Source organism: Sander lucioperca, chromosome 5, assembly GCF_008315115.2.
Source record: "Sander lucioperca isolate FBNREF2018 chromosome 5, SLUC_FBN_1.2, whole genome shotgun sequence".
Classification (NCBI taxonomy): domain Eukaryota; kingdom Metazoa; phylum Chordata; class Actinopteri; order Perciformes; family Percidae; genus Sander; species Sander lucioperca.
This window is the reverse complement of record NC_050177.1, coordinates 5230849-5249839: the sequence shown is the minus strand read 5'-3', so window position 1 is coordinate 5249839 and position 18991 is coordinate 5230849. Positions and strand designations below refer to the sequence as shown.

Here is an 18991-nt window from a genome sequence, read left to right as displayed (position 1 = left end):
TCACAGGCGCCGATTTATGTTTTCCTCCGTGGGTGCTTCGTGGGAAATTAAGCATCGATGCCACCGACGTAACCGATCACGCTACGACGGACGCTCCACTTAGCACCAACTGCAATGTTTAATTGCACGGTATCGCCGCCTACGAATGGTGTAGATTTTGGATTGAAAAAGTGAGAGAAAAGAGTTGCATTTGTCCACTGTGAAGGTTGTAGAAACTTTGTCAGGTGGGTTAAGATGTTTGTTTTATTGTAAAAAACCAAAGGAGCACGCAAAAGTAAAAACCAAAACCTAACGGTAAGAGGCAAACGTCAGTAAATATTGAGAAGTGTGAGCTGCAAGGTCTGTGGTACATTTCCATTGCAAATATCCCATTACAATTGAGTAAAAGGGCCAAAACATGTATACGTTGATTATAGCGCCCCCTAATGGCCGATCTTCGCCAAATTTGGTAATGAGCCTCGGAGCCGCATGCCGAACGAGCACCACAAGTTTCGTGTTGATTGCATGTACTGTGGCAGAGATATTGCAATTGCAAATTCCCCATTCAAATGCATTGAGTTATTGGCCAACACAAATAAAGGTTGCTTATAGCGCCCCCTGAAGGCCGATCTTCGCCAAATTTGGTACAGAGCATCAGAGTGGCATCTTGAACAATGCCCTGAAGGTTCTTGCTGATAACATTTAATTTGGCCGAGATATGATATGATACGTGTGCGGTAGCTAGCTATGCAAATTTGTTTGGTCGTCAAATGCGCATACTTTAACGTAGCAAAATTCCTTGAGTACCTTTTGGTCAGGTCCATCTGGAGATGCTACCTACTAGGTTTCGAGCTGATCCGTCGCACGGCCTAGGACGAGTTCGTAAAAGTTGGTTTTGCACATTGCGCGATTTTGCGAAAAAGATTTTCAGCAAAAATGGGCGTGGCCTATATCATGTGATTCAGCTTGATTCAAGGAACACGTGGATGTATGGTTTTCTAATGTGCGATGTGTAATGTGGGAGATAAAGGCAAAAAACCATTATAGCGCCACCTAGTGGTCCACATGTGTAATGTTTGGTAGGTGTGGTCCATGACCCATTGTCTATCTACCCTGTAAATTTAAAGTTGTTCACATTAGTGTAAGTGGTGAATCTAGACTTGGGTCCCATAGGCCACGCCCACTTTGACCCCTCAGTACCCCACTCTAGACATTGCCTCAGAAGTGTCCCTAGATGGTGCCCATCAAATTTTGTAAAAATCAGATGAGCCGTTCATGAGATATAAACTTTTTGTACTTGTAGCGCCCCCTAGTGACCAATCTTTGTAAAACGCGTGGGGCACCTCCAGAGGGTCATGGCAAACAAGAATCTAAAGTTTGGCGTTGATAGCCTTTATTTTGGCCGAGATATGGCAAAGTTGGTGTTTTCATAGTTAGCTACACAAATTTGTTCGTGCGTAATATGCGCAATTTTTGTCCTATCAAAATTCTTTTCATTAACCTTTTGTTAGGTCGGTCTGGAGATGCTACGGTCCAAGTTTCGTGCAGATCGGTCGCACGGTCTAGGAGGAGTTCGAAAAAGTAGGTTTTTGATAAATTGCGATTTTTCACGCATAAAAGTCTAGGCGGAAATGGGCGTGGCCTATATCACGTGATTCAGGTGGATCCAGGGAACGCGTGGATGTATGAGTTTTGAATGTAGGGTGTACGGTGTGGGAGTTATAGGGAGTTATAGAGCCAAAATGCGGTTTTTCTGCTATAGCGCCACCTAGTGGTGGAAGTGGGTCAATTTTTGTGCCTGAGGTCCTTGCGGTGATTCAGACCATTCCTGAAAATGGCAACCCCCCACCATGTACGGTTTAGGCTGTAGTCGGAGTTTTAGGCGGAGAAGAATAATAATAATAACTAGAACTGCAAGCAGTTATGACGGGGCCCAAGCCACCCACGCCAGTCGCCCCCGACGCCCGGGGGAGCGCGCGAAAGCGGAACCCGAAGCCGGGCGGAGGGGAGGCGAACGTCGCTAAACGTCGAGAGGCGCGAGCCGCGACGTCTGCGGTGCGTCGCCGTCGCAAAAGTAGCGGTCGACTGTTCACCTCCACGCGTGTACGGACCGCCTTTAAGAATTCTCTACAACAAACAAACTTCTTAACCCCCCTGACCGCGGGACACAGCTGAGAGAAATGAGAGAGTGACCGAGAGGGTGGAGGGGGGAGGCAGGTGTGGTGGTTGAAGGAGCGGGGGAGGTGGTCAAGTTGTTGTAAACGACGTCACAGGCGCCGATTTATGTTTTCCTCCGTGGGTGCTTCGTGGGAAATTAAGCATCGATGCCACCGACGTAACCGATCACGCTACGACGGACGCTCCACTTAGCACCAACTGCAATGTTTAATTGCACGGTATCGCCGCCTACGAATGGTGTAGATTTTGGATTGAAAAAGTGAGAGAAAAGAGTTGCATTTGTCCACTGTGAAGGTTGTAGAAACTTTGTCAGGTGGGTTAAGATGTTTGTTTTATTGTAAAAAACCAAAGGAGCACGCAAAAGTAAAAACCAAAACCTAACGGTAAGAGGCAAACGTCAGTAAATATTGAGAAGTGTGAGCTGCAAGGTCTGTGGTACATTTCCATTGCAAATATCCCATTACAATTGAGTAAAAGGGCCAAAACATGTATACGTTGATTATAGCGCCCCCTAATGGCCGATCTTCGCCAAATTTGGTAATGAGCCTCGGAGCCGCATGCCGAACGAGCACCACAAGTTTCGTGTTGATTGCATGTACTGTGGCAGAGATATTGCAATTGCAAATTCCCCATTCAAATGCATTGAGTTATTGGCCAACACAAATAAAGGTTGCTTATAGCGCCCCCTGAAGGCCGATCTTCGCCAAATTTGGTACAGAGCATCAGAGTGGCATCTTGAACAATGCCCTGAAGGTTCTTGCTGATAACATTTAATTTGGCCGAGATATGATATGATACGTGTGCGGTAGCTAGCTATGCAAATTTGTTTGGTCGTCAAATGCGCATACTTTAACGTAGCAAAATTCCTTGAGTACCTTTATGGTCAGGTCCATCTGGAGATGCTACCTATTAGGTTTCGAGCTGATCCGTCGCACGGCCTAGGACGAGTTCGTAAAAGTTGGTTTTGCATATTGCGCGATTTTGCGAAAAAGATTTTCAGCAAAAATGGGCGTGGCCTATATCATGTGATTCAGCTTGATTCAAGGAACACGTGGATGTATGGTTTTCTAATGTGCGATGTGTAATGTGGGAGATAAAGGCAAAAAACCATTATAGCGCCACCTAGTGGTCCACATGTGTAATGTTTGGTAGGTGTGGTCCATGACCCATTGTCTATCTACCCTGTAAATTTAAAGTTGTTCACATTAGTGTAAGTGGTGAATCTAGACTTGGGTCCCATAGGCCACGCCCACTTTGACCCCTCAGTACCCCACTCTAGACATTGCCTCAGAAGTGTCCCTAGATGGTGCCCATCAAATTTTGTAAAAATCAGATGAGCCGTTCATGAGATATAAACTTTTTGTACTTGTAGCGCCCCCTAGTGACCAATCTTTGTAAAACGCGTGGGGCACCTCCAGAGGGTCATGGCAAACAAGAATCTAAAGTTTGGCGTTGATAGCCTTTATTTTGGCCGAGATATGGCAAAGTTGGTGTTTTCATAGTTAGCTACACAAATTTGTTCGTGCGTAATATGCGCAATTTTTGTCCTATCAAAATTCTTTTCATTAACCTTTTGTTAGGTCGGTCTGGAGATGCTACGGTCCAAGTTTCGTGCAGATCGGTCGCACGGTCTAGGAGGAGTTCGAAAAAGTAGGTTTTTGATAAATTGCGATTTTTCACGCATAAAAGTCTAGGCGGAAATGGGCGTGGCCTATATCACGTGATTCAGGTGGATCCAGGGAACGCGTGGATGTATGAGTTTTGAATGTAGGGTGTACGGTGTGGGAGTTATAGGGAGTTATAGAGCCAAAATGCGGTTTTTCTGCTATAGCGCCACCTAGTGGTGGAAGTGGGTCAATTTTTGTGCCTGAGGTCCTTGCGGTGATTCAGACCATTCCTGAAAATGGCAACCCCCCACCATGTACGGTTTAGGCTGTAGTCGGAGTTTTAGGCGGAGAAGAATAATAATAATAATAATAATAATGAAGAGGAAAAATCAGTAGAAAAACAATAGGGTTCTACAGCCCTGCTGTATGAACGGCATAGCTTTGCTATTGCCCGTTCTTACAGACTCGGGCTTGGACCCCTAATAATGAAGAGGAAAAATCAGTAGAAAAACAATAGGGTTCTACAGCCCTGCTGTATGAACGGCATAGCTTTGCTATTGCCCGTTCTTACAGACTCGGGCTTGGACCCCTAATAATAACTAGAACTGCAAGCAGTTATGACGGTTCTCGTATATGTCGTTGAGGGACTCGCCTTGGAGGAACCTACATACATTACTGAACTTATCATCCCCCCCACCACTTCCAGTCAATGCCGTTATCGGTGGAATCGGCTTTGCTTTTAGCGTTCGTTTTTTTGATCCATCGGTAACAAATAAATCATTCGACTCCCACCACTCCCAATCGAGATCAATGTTGTGAGACTGGCGTTTGTATTCGGAGTGATTTTGTGGCTCATCATTCATATCAGGTTGGGCTTCATCGTCCACGGTATAGGACTCACCCTGCTTGCTTTCAATGTCTTTCCTTTCAGAATCGCCTTTGATTTCTGAGTCATCATCTGACTCCTGTTGCATGACTTTACTGTGAGACTCCCGTTTGCTTTTGGAGACATTTTTCGATCCGTGGGAGTTTAATTTATCCGACTCCCTCTGCTTCGTATTAATGTTTTTAGTGCGGTACTCTATCACCCTAGGGTCCCTTTCAAAATTCTTATTGAGTACATATATGTAGAGACTCTTCCCTTTCTTCATAACCAAACGTTTCTGTTGTAGGATTTGTCTAGGGCAGACCGTTGCCTGTGTTGCATGGTCTTTCACTCTTTCTCTAGTGTTCTCCTCGAAGACTTTGATTTTTAAATTTACGTCATTTTCTTGGGGTTCCTTCTTGGCTACGTCCATGTCGGAACAACCTGACCGTGGTTCAATCGCACTGCTATTTGACGACTGATCATCTGACTCCCTCTGCTTGTTCTCGATGTCTTTCGTGTCGGAATCGCCTTTGATTTCGGAGTCATTTTCTAATCTATCGGTGACGACATTACCGTTTGACTTATCACTCGTACGAGAGCTGTCTGGCTGGATTTCATCGTCACTAGTAGTCGAAAATTCTTTCTCTGACTTCTCCTGTTTAATGACTTTACTGTGACAGGCTTCAGAGGTCTTATAGGTCCTTTCGGTTGCCCATCCATCGATAGTCATGTGTGAACAACCTGGCTGTGGTTCATCCTCACTGCTAGTGTCGAAATCCCATTTGATTTCGTCGTCATTTTCTGATCTATCGGTGACGACTTTACCGTTTGACTTATCACTCGTACAAGAGCTGTCCGACTGGATTTCATCGTCACTGGTAGTCGAAAACGCGTCCTCTGACTCCTCATGTTTCTTGTCGATATTACTGTGACAGGCTTCAGAGGTCTTATAGGTCCTTTCGGTTGCCCATCCATCGATAGTCATGTGTGAACAACCTGGCTGTGGTTCATCCTCACTGGCAAAAAAAAACTCATTTTCTGACTTCTCCTGCTTGATGACTTTACTGTGGGACTCTTGGGTGTAATTAAGTGTGTCTTTGAATCCATGTGTGCAGAAACCCCTCATTTTATTCAAAACCGAATGGTTATTTTTGAGGATTTGTCCAACGCAGACCTCTGCCTGCGTTGGAAGCTCTGTCTCCCTTTCACTAGTGTTCTCCTCGAAGACTTTGATTTTTAAATTCATGTCATTTTCTTGGAGCGAGTTATTTTCTTGGAGATCCATAATGGCTCCGTCCATGTCAGAACAACCTGTTGCCATGCTGGTTTTGACACCTATTCTGTTGGACTCGCCTTTGCTTTTTGACTTGAACCCATGGGAGATGAAACCCTTAAATCTCTTAAAAACCAAACGCTTTTTCTCAATTCCAATACCATTCAAGTCCCTCTGAATGGTATAGTTGAATAGCCCAATTTAAGCTATAAAAATGTAGCTTTGTGGCCGGGTTGGCTCAGTGGGTAGAGCAGGTGCCCATATACTTTTCAAGGCTTATGCCTCGACGCAGAGGTCTAGGGTTCAAATCCGACCTGTGAGGATTTCATGTATGTCTAATACAGTAATACAGGGTTGAAAAAGCCCAAAAATGTATCTTTAAAATTGTCGCTTTTTCTGAAAAGAAAACGCCATTTTGTATATTTAGTTTTTCTATTTACTAAAAAGCAAAAGTATTTGTTGTCTGATTACTCGATAATTGATGTAATAATCGGTAGCGATTCCTAAAAGTATCGGTAGCTGCAGCTGTGTTGGAGACAGATGTGTCAACTTACCGCTGAGTTTGTGGCATGCGTTGTGCTGGTATATCTGATCCTTGACAATGATCAGTGATTGATGATTTGATGATCAAAGGCAGACATGATGTCACTTGGAATCTTAGATCTTAGAACAGGAAGTGATGTCACGCTCTGTTGACGGTTTTCTTAGAACCAGCCTCCATAGTTACTGTTGCTATGCCTGTCAGGAAGGGATGGAACTTTCAAAGTAAATTTCAAATAAAAACATGGATCTATTTTTTGTGAATCAATGTCACTCCATAGAAATAGAATGAACACATACATACATATAATTTATATTATGTGTCGCTCCCACACAGATGAATATATAGGATTATATCAGCTAAATTGGGCCACTTTTTGGTAAATCGTTTGGGACAATAATACAATACCATATATGCCTTTTCCATGTGTTTATATGATTAATAATGACTGTTTTTGATAATTGTGTGTTGAAATTATGCAATAAAATATAATTATTTAGGCCCTACAGTTCTTGAAACATCAGCTGTGCCAACTTTTCAGGTAAAATGGGCCAGTCAAACTGCAAAGGAAAATAGTAATTTATTATCAATTTTAATTTTAAAACACAGTTGCTTATACAGCCACATAACATTTAAACTGCATTAAACAAACACATTCATGTACCATTAAAAAAAAAAACATTTTGGGTGCAAACCCACATATTCAAGTGTACAATTAAAAAAAGGCCATTTTGGAACAGCATAGATCAGTGAACTGATGTCGGTGGTGTGTGTGTGTGTGTGTGTGTGTGTGTGTGTGTGTGTGTGTGTGTGTGTGTGTGTGTGTGAACAACACATTTAGAACGAAATGTGCAAATTACAAAAATTCACATTCAAAATTGATAACTGATATGTTTGTGTGTGATGATGAAAACATTTTTCAAACACAGTCGTTGCCAGTGAAACCATCGTCATCACAGACACCATTGTCTTCACCACAGCTCTCATGAAACCAGGCAGAACATGGATCACATGTGACCCTCCTCAGTAGCCTTATGGTCATGTGGGTCACCATAGTGGGTGTTGCAGACTTTTCAAGGTGATTTGCTTCTCTTGCCCTGCTTTTTTCCCCTCCCTGTATTCATCTAAGGCCCCCTTCATCCTCTCCTCTTTCCACAGATTGTAGTTGTTTGGCCTTCCTTTCCCTCCCTGTTTTATCTTTGTATCCTTTCCTCTCTGGTCCTTGCGCCTCCTCTCTTTTCTCTCTTTCTGTCTCCTCTCATTTCCTCTGCATTCCTTTCTCCTCACCTGTCTCCTCTGCTTGTCTCCTCTCTCATCCTTCCTCCTCCTCTCACTTCCTCTCTCTTTCCTTCTCCCTCTCTCCTCTCCTCTCGCTTCCTTCTCGTTTGCCATACTCACTGTAAATTAAATATCTACTACCATTATTACTGTTGGGGATGTCATGGTGAGTGTGTGTGTGTGTGTGTGTGTGCACACACACACACACACACACACACACACACAAACACACACACACACACACACACACACTCAAACACATGTGTATGTGTGTTTGTGAGTGACACAGACGATGGCCCATTTTAGCTGAAACCATGTTGCCCATTTTACCTCAGTGGGTTAAGGTCAATTGAGCCGCCAAGAAAAACATCACTTTTTTAAAAAATATGTTCATATAGCAAACTAACAACATTATTTCTGATTGATGCCATCAAGACAGATATTATGCATATTTTATTATGTGCGTGTTTTTTTTTTTTTTTAGAGATTTATCATCCTTATAATAGTTTAGTTAGATTTGGTATGCCAGGCTACTTACCATGCAGCTTTCTGGTGCAGTCTTGATTTTAATTATTGCCCCGCCCACCATAGCAACCATAAACCAATCAAATCACCTGTTACTTGTCAAGCACAGTTATGACAACAGTTTAAAATCCTTTGCAGTCATTGGCTCTAAATTCCAGAGGGGCTGGGACCCACAAACCTTAAATGTTTTACCTGATATCACCCTACGTAAAAACGTATGCATGACTATCCAAAGAAATACTAAAAACATTTAGCAAATAAAGTATTTTTTCTTTTGTAGCAAAAATCTACTTTTTACAAACAAGTCTAACAATTCATGAATATCAGTCACATGCTCATCAAGCATCATCACGCTCTTTTTCCAACTGACTGTCGCCATCTTGAGTACCTACCGGCCGGGCGAGTACCAACCACCAACCGTACCAACTGACAAGCAATAGCTAGCTAGCTAGCTTGCTACAATTTACAGCTTCGTACGGATACAGTAAAGAAAGACAACATTTCGCACCTCGACTGCCATGAAAAGAAACGCTACTTTCAAAAAATATCCTCGTTAGGATGTGATCCCTACTCGATACCCGATGCGTTCTTCCAGCCTCTGTCCGCTGCTACCGAACTACCAATCCTGGCATTCAATGACATTTACATTTACCTTATACATAATCCGTCGCCATACACTGGTGAAAGCCTCAAAGCGTACAAGAGTACCGAGGCATATCGGTACTTTGTTGCGGGCTGGGTCATTGACTCGAAGATATGGCATCTTCACAAGAAGAAGATGTTTCTCGTGAAAGGAAAGGTAAGTGTTCTTTTAACCCAACTTTGTAAACAGCTGTTAGCAGCTAGCATAACAACTCAAGGCTATCTAGACTAACTTCTAGCTGTTCTCTAGCATATGTCAGCACAAGGGGTAGTTAAATCATCAAAACAAACTACAAGAACGAATGCACACTTTGCAACAACAACAACAAAAAATAGCAAAGAAATGCTCGTTTTCTAAATGAAAAGCGTTGTGTTTTCATGTTTTGGGGAGGAAATAACAGGCATGGTCTTTTTTAAGAGCTCTCTCTCTCTCATAATTCAATTCAAGGTTGCTTTAACGTCAAAGTGTTTTTACTGTAACAATTAGAACATTGACAGCATTAAGGGAAACAGTAACATGTAACATGAAATACACATACACTCTCTCTCTCTCTCTCTCTCTCTATCTCTCTCTATCTCTCTCTCTCTCTCTCAACATTCATCTCATGATCTGGTTGTGTGTGTAACATGGCACTGTGTTGTAAATGCATTGATTAACAAATGAGTTGATTTTACTAGACTAATTGGTCTGCTGTCTTCTCTTAAGGTGAACCACTCTCAGGCCGTCAACATGACCCCCACACAACCATGGATCGTGGTCCATGATGATGGGACAATTTTAATGGCCCACTGCACCTGCAAAGCGGGACTGGGCGAAGCATGCTCGCATGCAGCTGCTCTCATGTATGCTGTCTTAGCAGCGGTAAATCTTAAAGATGGACTGTCCAGTACAGAGATGCCCTGTGCCTGGGTTCTTCCAAGCAAAACTGGCAAGGTGCAGTACGAGGAAATCTGCAACATCTCATTCATGAAGAAGAAGACTGTAACATACTCACCACTACCCAGCATTCCTGTCCCTACAGAAGAGGAGTATATGGAGTTCTACCAAAAACTGCATGAATGTGATGTTCAGGAAGAAAGTACAAAGGGGACTGCTATCTTGTCTGTGATCGAGGGCCACTCTCACAGATACAAACCAAAGACCCTTCAACTGAATTTGCCCGAACCACTTTCTAAATTATATTCAAAGGCAAAGTTGCATGCTGATTTCTCGTCCTTACTAGTAGAGAGTGAAAGCATCTTTGACAATCTTCAGATAACAGAGCAACAGGTATGTACTGACAAATTGCAAGTCTTTAGTTTTAATGTTTACATTAATAGCTTTATTTTGTTGAAATAGAATTACATTTTTCAACTTTCAGTCCTTATCAGTAGAAGAGCCAACCAGAGCGCAGTCTGCCAGTAAGGTTTGGTTTGAGCTACAGAGCAGGCAGAGTAACAGCGTCAGTCTTTCACGAAGCAGGCAGGTCAGGCAGTGCTGCATCCTTGATTAAGAGGATTTGCTATCCCCGGTCCTGTCAGGTGTCTACAGGGCCAATGAGGTAACGATAGAAATGTACAAAGAGAGACTACATATCAAAGTATGCTGCCCAGGGCTGGTTTTCATTCTATTTGTCATAGCCATATTTCAGAGGAACAATGATGGTCTTACAATCCCACTTAAAGGACTTAAATGATACAAGCTGAGAATATGATCCAAATCCTAAATATACAACGTTTCCATGTTTCTCAAAAGAGACTGCCATTACATGAACATAATGGTGTGTGCACTCCATAGAGAACAATACATTATTCTGGATTTGCAGTGGTATACTGTAGTTTGCTAATGAAGTATTCTCTATTTTTCTAGATGGGGAAATGTGAGTGAGCCAACAGCAAGGACACAGTACATCACAGCATTGCAAGATCATCACATCGATTTTCAAGTGCAGACAACAGGCCTAATAGTCCATGAGCCAGGGGGGTTGATCGGTATCATCGGGGGGACAAATGCTATCATCGTTTTTTGGCAAGGTATACACCCCTAGTACTAGAAAAATCACGATAGCAGTGCAGGGGTGGTAGCGAAATCACTTTTTTTAAGGATGATAAATCTCTAAAAAAAAAAAACACGCACATAATAAAATATGCATAATATCTGTCTTGATGGCATCAATCAGAAATAATGTTGTTAGTTTGCTATATAAACATATTTTTTGAAAAAGTGATGTTTTTCTTGGCGGCCCAATTTACCTTAACCCACTGAGGTAAAATGGGCAACATGGTTTCAGCTAAAATGGGCCATCGTCTGTGTCACTCACACACACACACACACACACACACACACACACACACACACACACCACTGACATCAGTTCACTGATCTATGCTGTTCCAAAATGGCCTTTTTTTTAATTGTTCACTTGAATATGTGGGTTTGCACCCAAAATGTTTTTTTTTTTAATGGTACATGAATGTGTTTGTTTAATGCAGTTTAAATGGTATGTGGCTGTATAAGCAACTGTGTTTTAAAATTAAAATTGATAATAAATTACTATTTTCCTTTGCAGTTTGACTGGCCCATTTTACCTGAAACTGCTCATGCAAAAAAAGTTGGCACAGCTGATGTTTCAAGAACTGTAGGGCCTAAATAATTATATTTTATTGCATAATTTCAACACACAATTATCAAAAACAGTCATTATTAATCATATAAACACATGGAAAAGGCATATATGGTACTGTATTATTGTCCCAAACGATTTACCAAAAAGTGGCCCAATTTAGCTGATATAATCCTATATATTCATCTGTGTGGGAGCGACACATAATATAACTTATATGTATGTATGTGTTCATTCTATTTCTATGGAGTGACATTGATTCACAAAAAATAGATCCATGTTTTTATTTGAAATTTACTTTGAAAGTTCAATCCCTTCCTGACAGGCATAGCAACAGTAACTATGGAGGCTGGTTCTAAGAAAACCGTCAACAGAGCGTGACATCACTTCCTGTTCTAAGATCTAAGATTCCAAGTGACATCATGTCTGCCTTTGATCATCAAATCATCAATCACTGATCAGTGTCAAGAATCAGATATACCAGCACAACGCATGCCACAAACTCAGCGGTAAGTTGACACATCTGTCTCCAACACAGCTGCAGCTACCGATACTTTTAGGAATCGCTACCGATTATTACATCAATTATCGAGTAATCAGACAACAAATACTTTTGCTTTTTAGTAAATAGAAAAACTAAATATACAAAATGGCGTTTTCTTTTCAGAAAAAGCGACAATTTTAAAGATAAATTTTTGGGCTTTTTCAACCCTGTATTACTGTATTAGACATACATGAAATCCTCACAGGTCGGATTTGAACCCTAGACCTCTGCGTCGAGGCATAAGCCTTGAAAAGTATATGTGCACCTGCTCTACCCACTGAGCCAACCCGGCCACAAAGCTACATTTTTATAGCTTAAATTGGGCTATTCAACTATACCATTCAGAGGGACTTGAATGGTATTGGAATTGAGAAAAAGCGTTTGGTTTTTAAGAGATTTAAGGGTTTCATCTCCCATGGGTTCAAGTCAAAAAGCAAAGGCGAGTCCAACAGAATAGGTGTCAAAACCAGCATGGCAACAGGTTGTTCTGACATGGACGGAGCCATTATGGACCTCCAAGAAAATAACTCGCTCCAAGAAAATGACATGAATTTAAAAATCAAAGTCTTCGAGGAGAACACTAGTGAAAGGGAGACAGAGCTTCCAACGCAGGCAGAGGTCTGCGTTGGACAAATCCTCAAAAATAACCGTTCGGTTTTGAATAAAATGAGGGGTTTCTGCACACATGGATTCAAAAACACACTTAATTACACCCAAGAGTCCCACAGTAAAGTCATCAAGCAGGAGAAGTCAGAAAATGAGTTTTTTTTTGCCAGTGAGGATGAACCACAGCCAGGTTGTTCACACATGACTATCGATGGATGGGCAACCGAAAGGACCTATAAGACCTCTGAAGCCTGTCACAGTAATATCGACAAGAAACATGAGGAGTCAGAGGACGCGTTTTCGACTACCAGTGACGATGAAATCCAGTCGGACAGCTCTTGTACGAGTGATAAGTCAAACGGTAAAGTCGTCACCGATAGATCAGAAAATGACGACGAAATCAAATGGGATTTCGACACTAGCAGTGAGGATGAACCACAGCCAGGTTGTTCACACATGAATATCGATGGATGGGCAACCGAAAGGACCTATAAGACCTCTGAAGCCTGTCACAGTAAAGTCATTAAACAGGAGAAGTCAGAGAAAGAATTTTCGACTACTAGTGACGATGAAATCCAGCCAGACAGCTCTTGTACGAGTGATAAGTCAAACGGTAATGTCGTCACCGATAGATTAGAAAATGACTCCGAAATCAAAGGCGATTCCGACACGAAAGACATCGAGAACAAGCAGAGGGAGTCAGATGATCAGTCGTCAAATAGCAGTGCGATTGAACCACGGTCAAGTTGTTCCGACATGGACGTAGCCAAGAAGGAACCCCAAGAAAATGACGTAAATTTAAAAATCAAAGTCTTCGAGGAGAACACTAGAGAAAGAGTGAAAGACCATGCAACACAGGCAACGGTCTGCCCTAGACAAATCCTACAACAGAAACGTTTGGTTATGAAGAAAGACAAGGATCTCTACATATATGTACTCAATAATAATTTCAACAGGGACCCTAGGGTGATAGAGTACCGCACTAAAAACATTAATACGAAGCAGAGGGAGTCGGATAAATTGAACTCCCACGGATCGAAAAATGTCTCCAAAAGCAAACGGGAGTCTCACAGTAAAGTCATGCAACAGGAGTCAGATGATGACTCAGAAATCAAAGGCGATTCTGAAAGGAAAGACATTGAAAGCAAGCAGGGTGAGTCCTATACCGTGGACGATGAAGCCCAACCTGATATGAATGATGAGCCACAAAATCACTCCGAAAACAAACGCCAGTCTCACAACATTGATCTCGATTGGGAGTGGTGGGAGTCGAATGATTTATTTGTTACCGATGGATCAAAAACGAACGCTAAAAGCAAAGCCGATTCCACCGATAACGGTATTGACTGGAAGTGGTGGGGGCTGGATGATAAGTTCAGTGATGTATGTAGGTTCCTCCAAGGCGAGTCCCTCAACGACATATATGAGAAGCAGGGGGAATCGGATGAGAAGATGGCGACTACCGGTGACAACGAACGCCAGCCGGATAGCTCTGATGTGAATAGTGATGGCTAGACAGCCTACCTGGGAGGTGTCTCGAGTCTATATTCGGGATTCAGAGCCCAAACTATGATATGTGTGTTTCAGTAGATGGTATGTGATATACCATCTACTGAAACATACAACAAAGCTCTCTGATGTTCACCAATAGAAGAGCAGCTACATTTCTGTGTGGAGATGTTTTGGCCGTTGAGGCTACATTCACATTGCTACATTTTGGTTTATAAATACCACTCTCATTCCCCCTGCTCTGGCGTTTCCCCCTGCTCTGGAAATTCCCCCTCTCATTCCCCCTGCTCTGGCGTTTCCCCCTGCTCTGGAAATTCCCCCTCTCATTCCCCCTGCTCTGGCGTTTCCTCCTCTCATTCCCCCTGCTCTGGCGTTTCCTCCTCTCATTCCCCCTGCTCTGGCGTTTCCTCCTCTCATTCCCCCTGCTCTGGTGTTTCCCCCTCTCATTCCCCCTGCTCTGGCATTTCCCCCTCTCATTCCCCCCTCTCATGGGCGTGTTAGTGTAAACAGAGATTTGTTCTTCTACTGGAGATAAATACACTTTTGGCCCAAAACAATGTAGCCTAAATCTCGTCGTGTTTGTGTGGGTTTATCCCGGGTGCTCCGGTTTCTTCCCACCATAAAGACAATGAAAATTCAAATAAAGAATAATAAAAAATAAAAAAAATCCATATGCCTTTGTCGTATATTTCCACAAAAGGGAAACCATGTTTAAAAAAGTATTGGTTAATTTATTTGGTAATAGCATACATGTAAAACAATTGTCAAATAAGTAGAGTTAGATTAAGTATTAAGTGGGTGTTTTTATTTAAATGAATTTAAAGGTGCTGTAGGTAGGATTGTGAAGATCCAGGACCTAGCCGAAAAATTTGAACATCAACAACTTCTCAGTCCCTCCCCCCTTTCTGCTGAAGCCCAAAACGGTCTCCTAAGCCCCTCCCCCCACAAGGGAGAATGAATCAAGGGGGTCAGCTTCTCCTCGGACCGCGAACCTCTTATGGCGCCATTTTAATGCTACAAAGCGATCACCTCCCGTTAGCATCCCATTGACTGCCATTCATTTTGGCGCCACTTTGAAAGCGAATGAATCGAATTTACATCTGAAGAGTTTAAAGACTCTATTTGTCCGTTGTTTATTTCTAAAGAAACACGACAATGTATAAAAGGCTCCATTACCTTGTACCTCACGTTATGGCTCCGTAGCAGACGTTTTTATAAAAATAGGCTAACGATTGTGTCATAACCACGAGACTTACTGTCGCATAGTAGAGGAATTACCGTATAGTACAGGAGAAGCGCGCAGGCAGTTTCGTCTCACATTAGCTGTTTAAGTTTAATTACTAATGTTAACTAGCATTTTAGTTAGCAATAATTAGCCTGTGCCTATGTTATCTCCTTACATATACCTACCTACCTGCTAGATTGGGAATGATTGAGATTTCTCTTGGCACAGCTACCAGAAGACTTACAACTTTCAGACACGTTGCTCACGTCACATCTACGTCGTCTCTCTCAGTTGGAGGCTGCTCAGTAACGCTCAGCCATCACCGGAAAAGGTCTTCTAATATCCTTCACTGGTCTCCGTCCAGAGCAACGGGATCTGTTGGTCCATTCTTATATACAGTCTATGGACTGAATGCATGTGCATGAGCAGTGATTGACACGCAGTTAGACACGCCCCCTGGCCCTGATTGGAACATCTGAACAGTTAGACACACCCCCTGGCCCTGATTGGAACATCTGAACAGTTAGACACGCCCCCTGGCCCTGATTGGTGCATCTGAACAGTTAGACACCCCCCTGGCCTTGATTGGTGCATCTGAACAGGGAGCGGTGGATTTTTGCAAATCTCACTACAGGCTGTAGGAGGTAACAGAGGAGCCAGATTTTTTCTTAAATTACCTGCTTCATGTAGTTCTACTGGAACATAGGGTCAGTTTCAGCAAATATGACAGAAAGTTAGTTTTATAAGTCTTACCTACTGCACCTTTAAGAGAAACTGATGATTTTCAACCAGTTTTGTGTCACTGCTACATGGACAGTACATGCAAATGAACGGCACACTTCAACCCCCGCTGCACATATCATGCAAGGAATGGATAACATTAATGTGTTCAGAAACAGACAGAGCAGTGGGAGAAGTATTCCCATCTTTTGCTGAAAGAGTAATTTGTTTTTTAGTTCACCCTTGACCCTATTTTCCAATGCATTGTGTGTTGACAGCAGCAAAAATTCACTCAGACACAAGAACACACAAAGTCAGTACAAAGAGACGGGACCTACTAGCGCTGCCGCTGATTGGCATATTTTCTGTCACCAGTGTAGCATTAAAGAAATGGGGATTTAGCAAGCTAGCTAACTAGCCAGTCGCTAAATGAGTAAAATGAAAGGTCTTGCATGCTGCAGACAGGCTCACTTGTTGCAGGAAGGACGCTCATTAGTCAGCGAGTGCCTGTTAGGTGAGTAATGATTGGCTCAGCAACGTGTGTGTCATATCTGTGGTGGGCCTCCAGGAATTTGAAAAACAGACATCAGGGTTGTGTTTTAGCTGCAGGATGGGCTCCAAAAGCTCCAGCTTGAACAAAATCCCAAACGCACAGGAGCTCATGCAGGAAACTGGCTGTGAGTATCAACTTTTTGACTTTAGTTGCTTGGTTTTTGGTGTGCAAAATCTTAAGACATGGAACAGTTTGTGGAAACTAAAAGAGAGAACAGATCAAACCTAAACAATTAATTCTTGAGGATAGAGAAAAACAAGTCAAGTCACTTGAATCTGTTTAATGCAATGCTTGTTTTTGCTTCTGTTCACACTTTACCTTCATCTGAATACATACAATAGTTAAAGTTTGAGTTTGTACAGTATCACATATAAACAGTCAGTGTTGCTGCTGGCTGCTCTGAAGGACAGCGACAGCTGTGAAACACGAAGCCACAACAGATGTTTCCTGCTGCAATTTATCTCCTTTAACAATATGAGGGAACTGAAAGTATGAATTCCTGAGTTTGCTGACACCTTAACATATTTACACATCTTTTTAAAGTGCTCATATGCTCATTTTCAGGTTCGTAATTGTATTTAGAGGTTGTATCAGAATAGGTTTACATGGTTTAATTTAAAAAAAAAAACACCATATATTTGTTGTACTGCACATTGCTGCAGCTCCTCTTTTCACCCTGTGTGTTGAGCTCTCTGTTTTAGCTACAGAGTGAGACCTCTCACTGCTGTAACATCTTTGTTGGGAGTTGCACATGCTCAGTAGCTAGGTAAGGACTACTAGCCAGTCAGAAGCAGAGTATGAGGGTGTGACCTGACAGTAGCTAGGTAAGGACTACTAGCCAGTCAGAAGCAGTGTATGAGGGTGTGACCTGACAGTAGCACTTCTTCCTGCCTCTATGTATTCATGCTCATGGGTAGCCTAAATGGTTCCATTCAGACCTTAATATTAAGTCTTTTTCTGTTATATGTCAACAAGACATTTTCACCTGGCTATACCCAATGTTTAGATCTGTTGTGCTATTTATGCAAATTAGCACATACGTAATTAGATTATGCTCCGTTTGCCCATGTTAACAAACAGTACGATTATCCATCGTTTTTATTGTTAATAAACAAATCACATCCATCCCCCTCACTTTTGAAAAGCTTGCTACGCCCCTGAATATATAGCCTACTGATTTGATTAAAGCAAGACAACGTCGGCAGTATTGACTGCAAAATATGTTACAGAATATTTCGTTCTGTATGACAGGTGCTATATTTGAAAATCTTTTCTCTGAAATGTTTTATTACATTTATAAACAATCAAACATCAAGATGTCATTTATTAATACGCATTTGTGTCTAAATGACATATAAACATATTTTCCTATTCTATTTTGCCTGGAAACGCTTCCAACGCGCCACGCAGCTCACACGCTCGCACGACGCATCCAGTGTGTAACCGGCCTAAAATCCACCATGGGCTTAGCGGATAACGGTGGTACTGCACCCCATGGCCCAGAAAGACTTTTCACATAGACTTTGCATGGCGAAAGAAACGTCTATATTTCAGCAGATAATTTGTTTCTGGGTATATCAACTTACCAGCCCGAACACTGAAAGGGTCCTTGTTTAAAACGTCATGTTTTTAACATTTTTAACATTCACTAGAAGCGAATCCAGAATTATTAAATTTGACATGATGAACGCGCATAGTGGACACGAGCAGAGCCGCGAGACTGTGCCCGCCCGCTCACATGACTGTTCTCCCGAGCTCATGTAGCTAGCTGTAATAATGGATATAGCTAATGGTTGTAATTCACCATGTGTTCTATTAATACGTCCATGGTATTATCTTATGAAGTCATGATACATCCGAGGGATGTATGTAAAGCCTGTTAGCTACGTGGATGTAACGTCATTAGTGTTTCCAAACTGGCGAGCTATCGGCTAGCTAGCTAGTTGCTAACATCAGGGGTGGCTAGCATGGCTGTATTAAGATCTATACATAGCCAGTTATATGCCTAGCTACATAACGTTACTAAAGACATAGTGATTAGACTGCGCTGTTCATGAAACTGCAGGCTAACTGCTAGCGCTAGTTATTAGCTAGCTAGCTAGTAGCACAACATAATTATTAAATCTCCTTGATTGTCTAGCTAAATACATCGTTTATTTAGCTAAGCATGTAAACGATAGGGAACAACGAAAACACAGTGTTTAACGTTAGTGAATATTTTAGACAATGAAAACGGCGAGTTCATGAGTTCGCCACTTGTACGAGACACGAGAGAGAAGCTCATGAACGTGCATGTTGCTACCGGTTGCTACGACAACACAAACAAATTGTTGCTAGTGC

The 18991-nt window shown here is 42.2% G+C and overlaps 1 protein-coding gene across 1 annotated transcript; it reads left to right on the top strand.

Annotated features, from left to right (window-relative positions):
- Nucleotides 1-8901: 8901 nt before the first annotated feature.
- On the top strand, nt 8902-10258 carry LOC116034413. Its single transcript, XM_031277114.2, has 2 exons — nt 8902-9048; nt 9598-10258. The coding sequence occupies exons 1-2, from the start codon at nt 9028-9030 to the stop codon at nt 10228-10230; spliced, it is 654 nt and encodes a 217-aa protein (XP_031132974.1). The 5' UTR covers nt 8902-9027; the 3' UTR covers nt 10231-10258.
- The last annotated feature ends 8733 nt before the right edge of the window (nt 10259-18991 follow it).

What these genes read in the sequence shown, in the direction of transcription:
- LOC116034413 (XM_031277114.2), top strand. Translation starts at nt 9,028, where the DNA reads ATGTTTCTCGTGAAAGGAAAG. An exon ending in TGTTTCTCGTGAAAGGAAAG is followed by an intron (nt 9,049 to 9,597) that starts GTAAGTGTTCTT and finishes TCTTCTCTTAAG; the next exon opens with GTGAACCACTCTCAGGCCGT.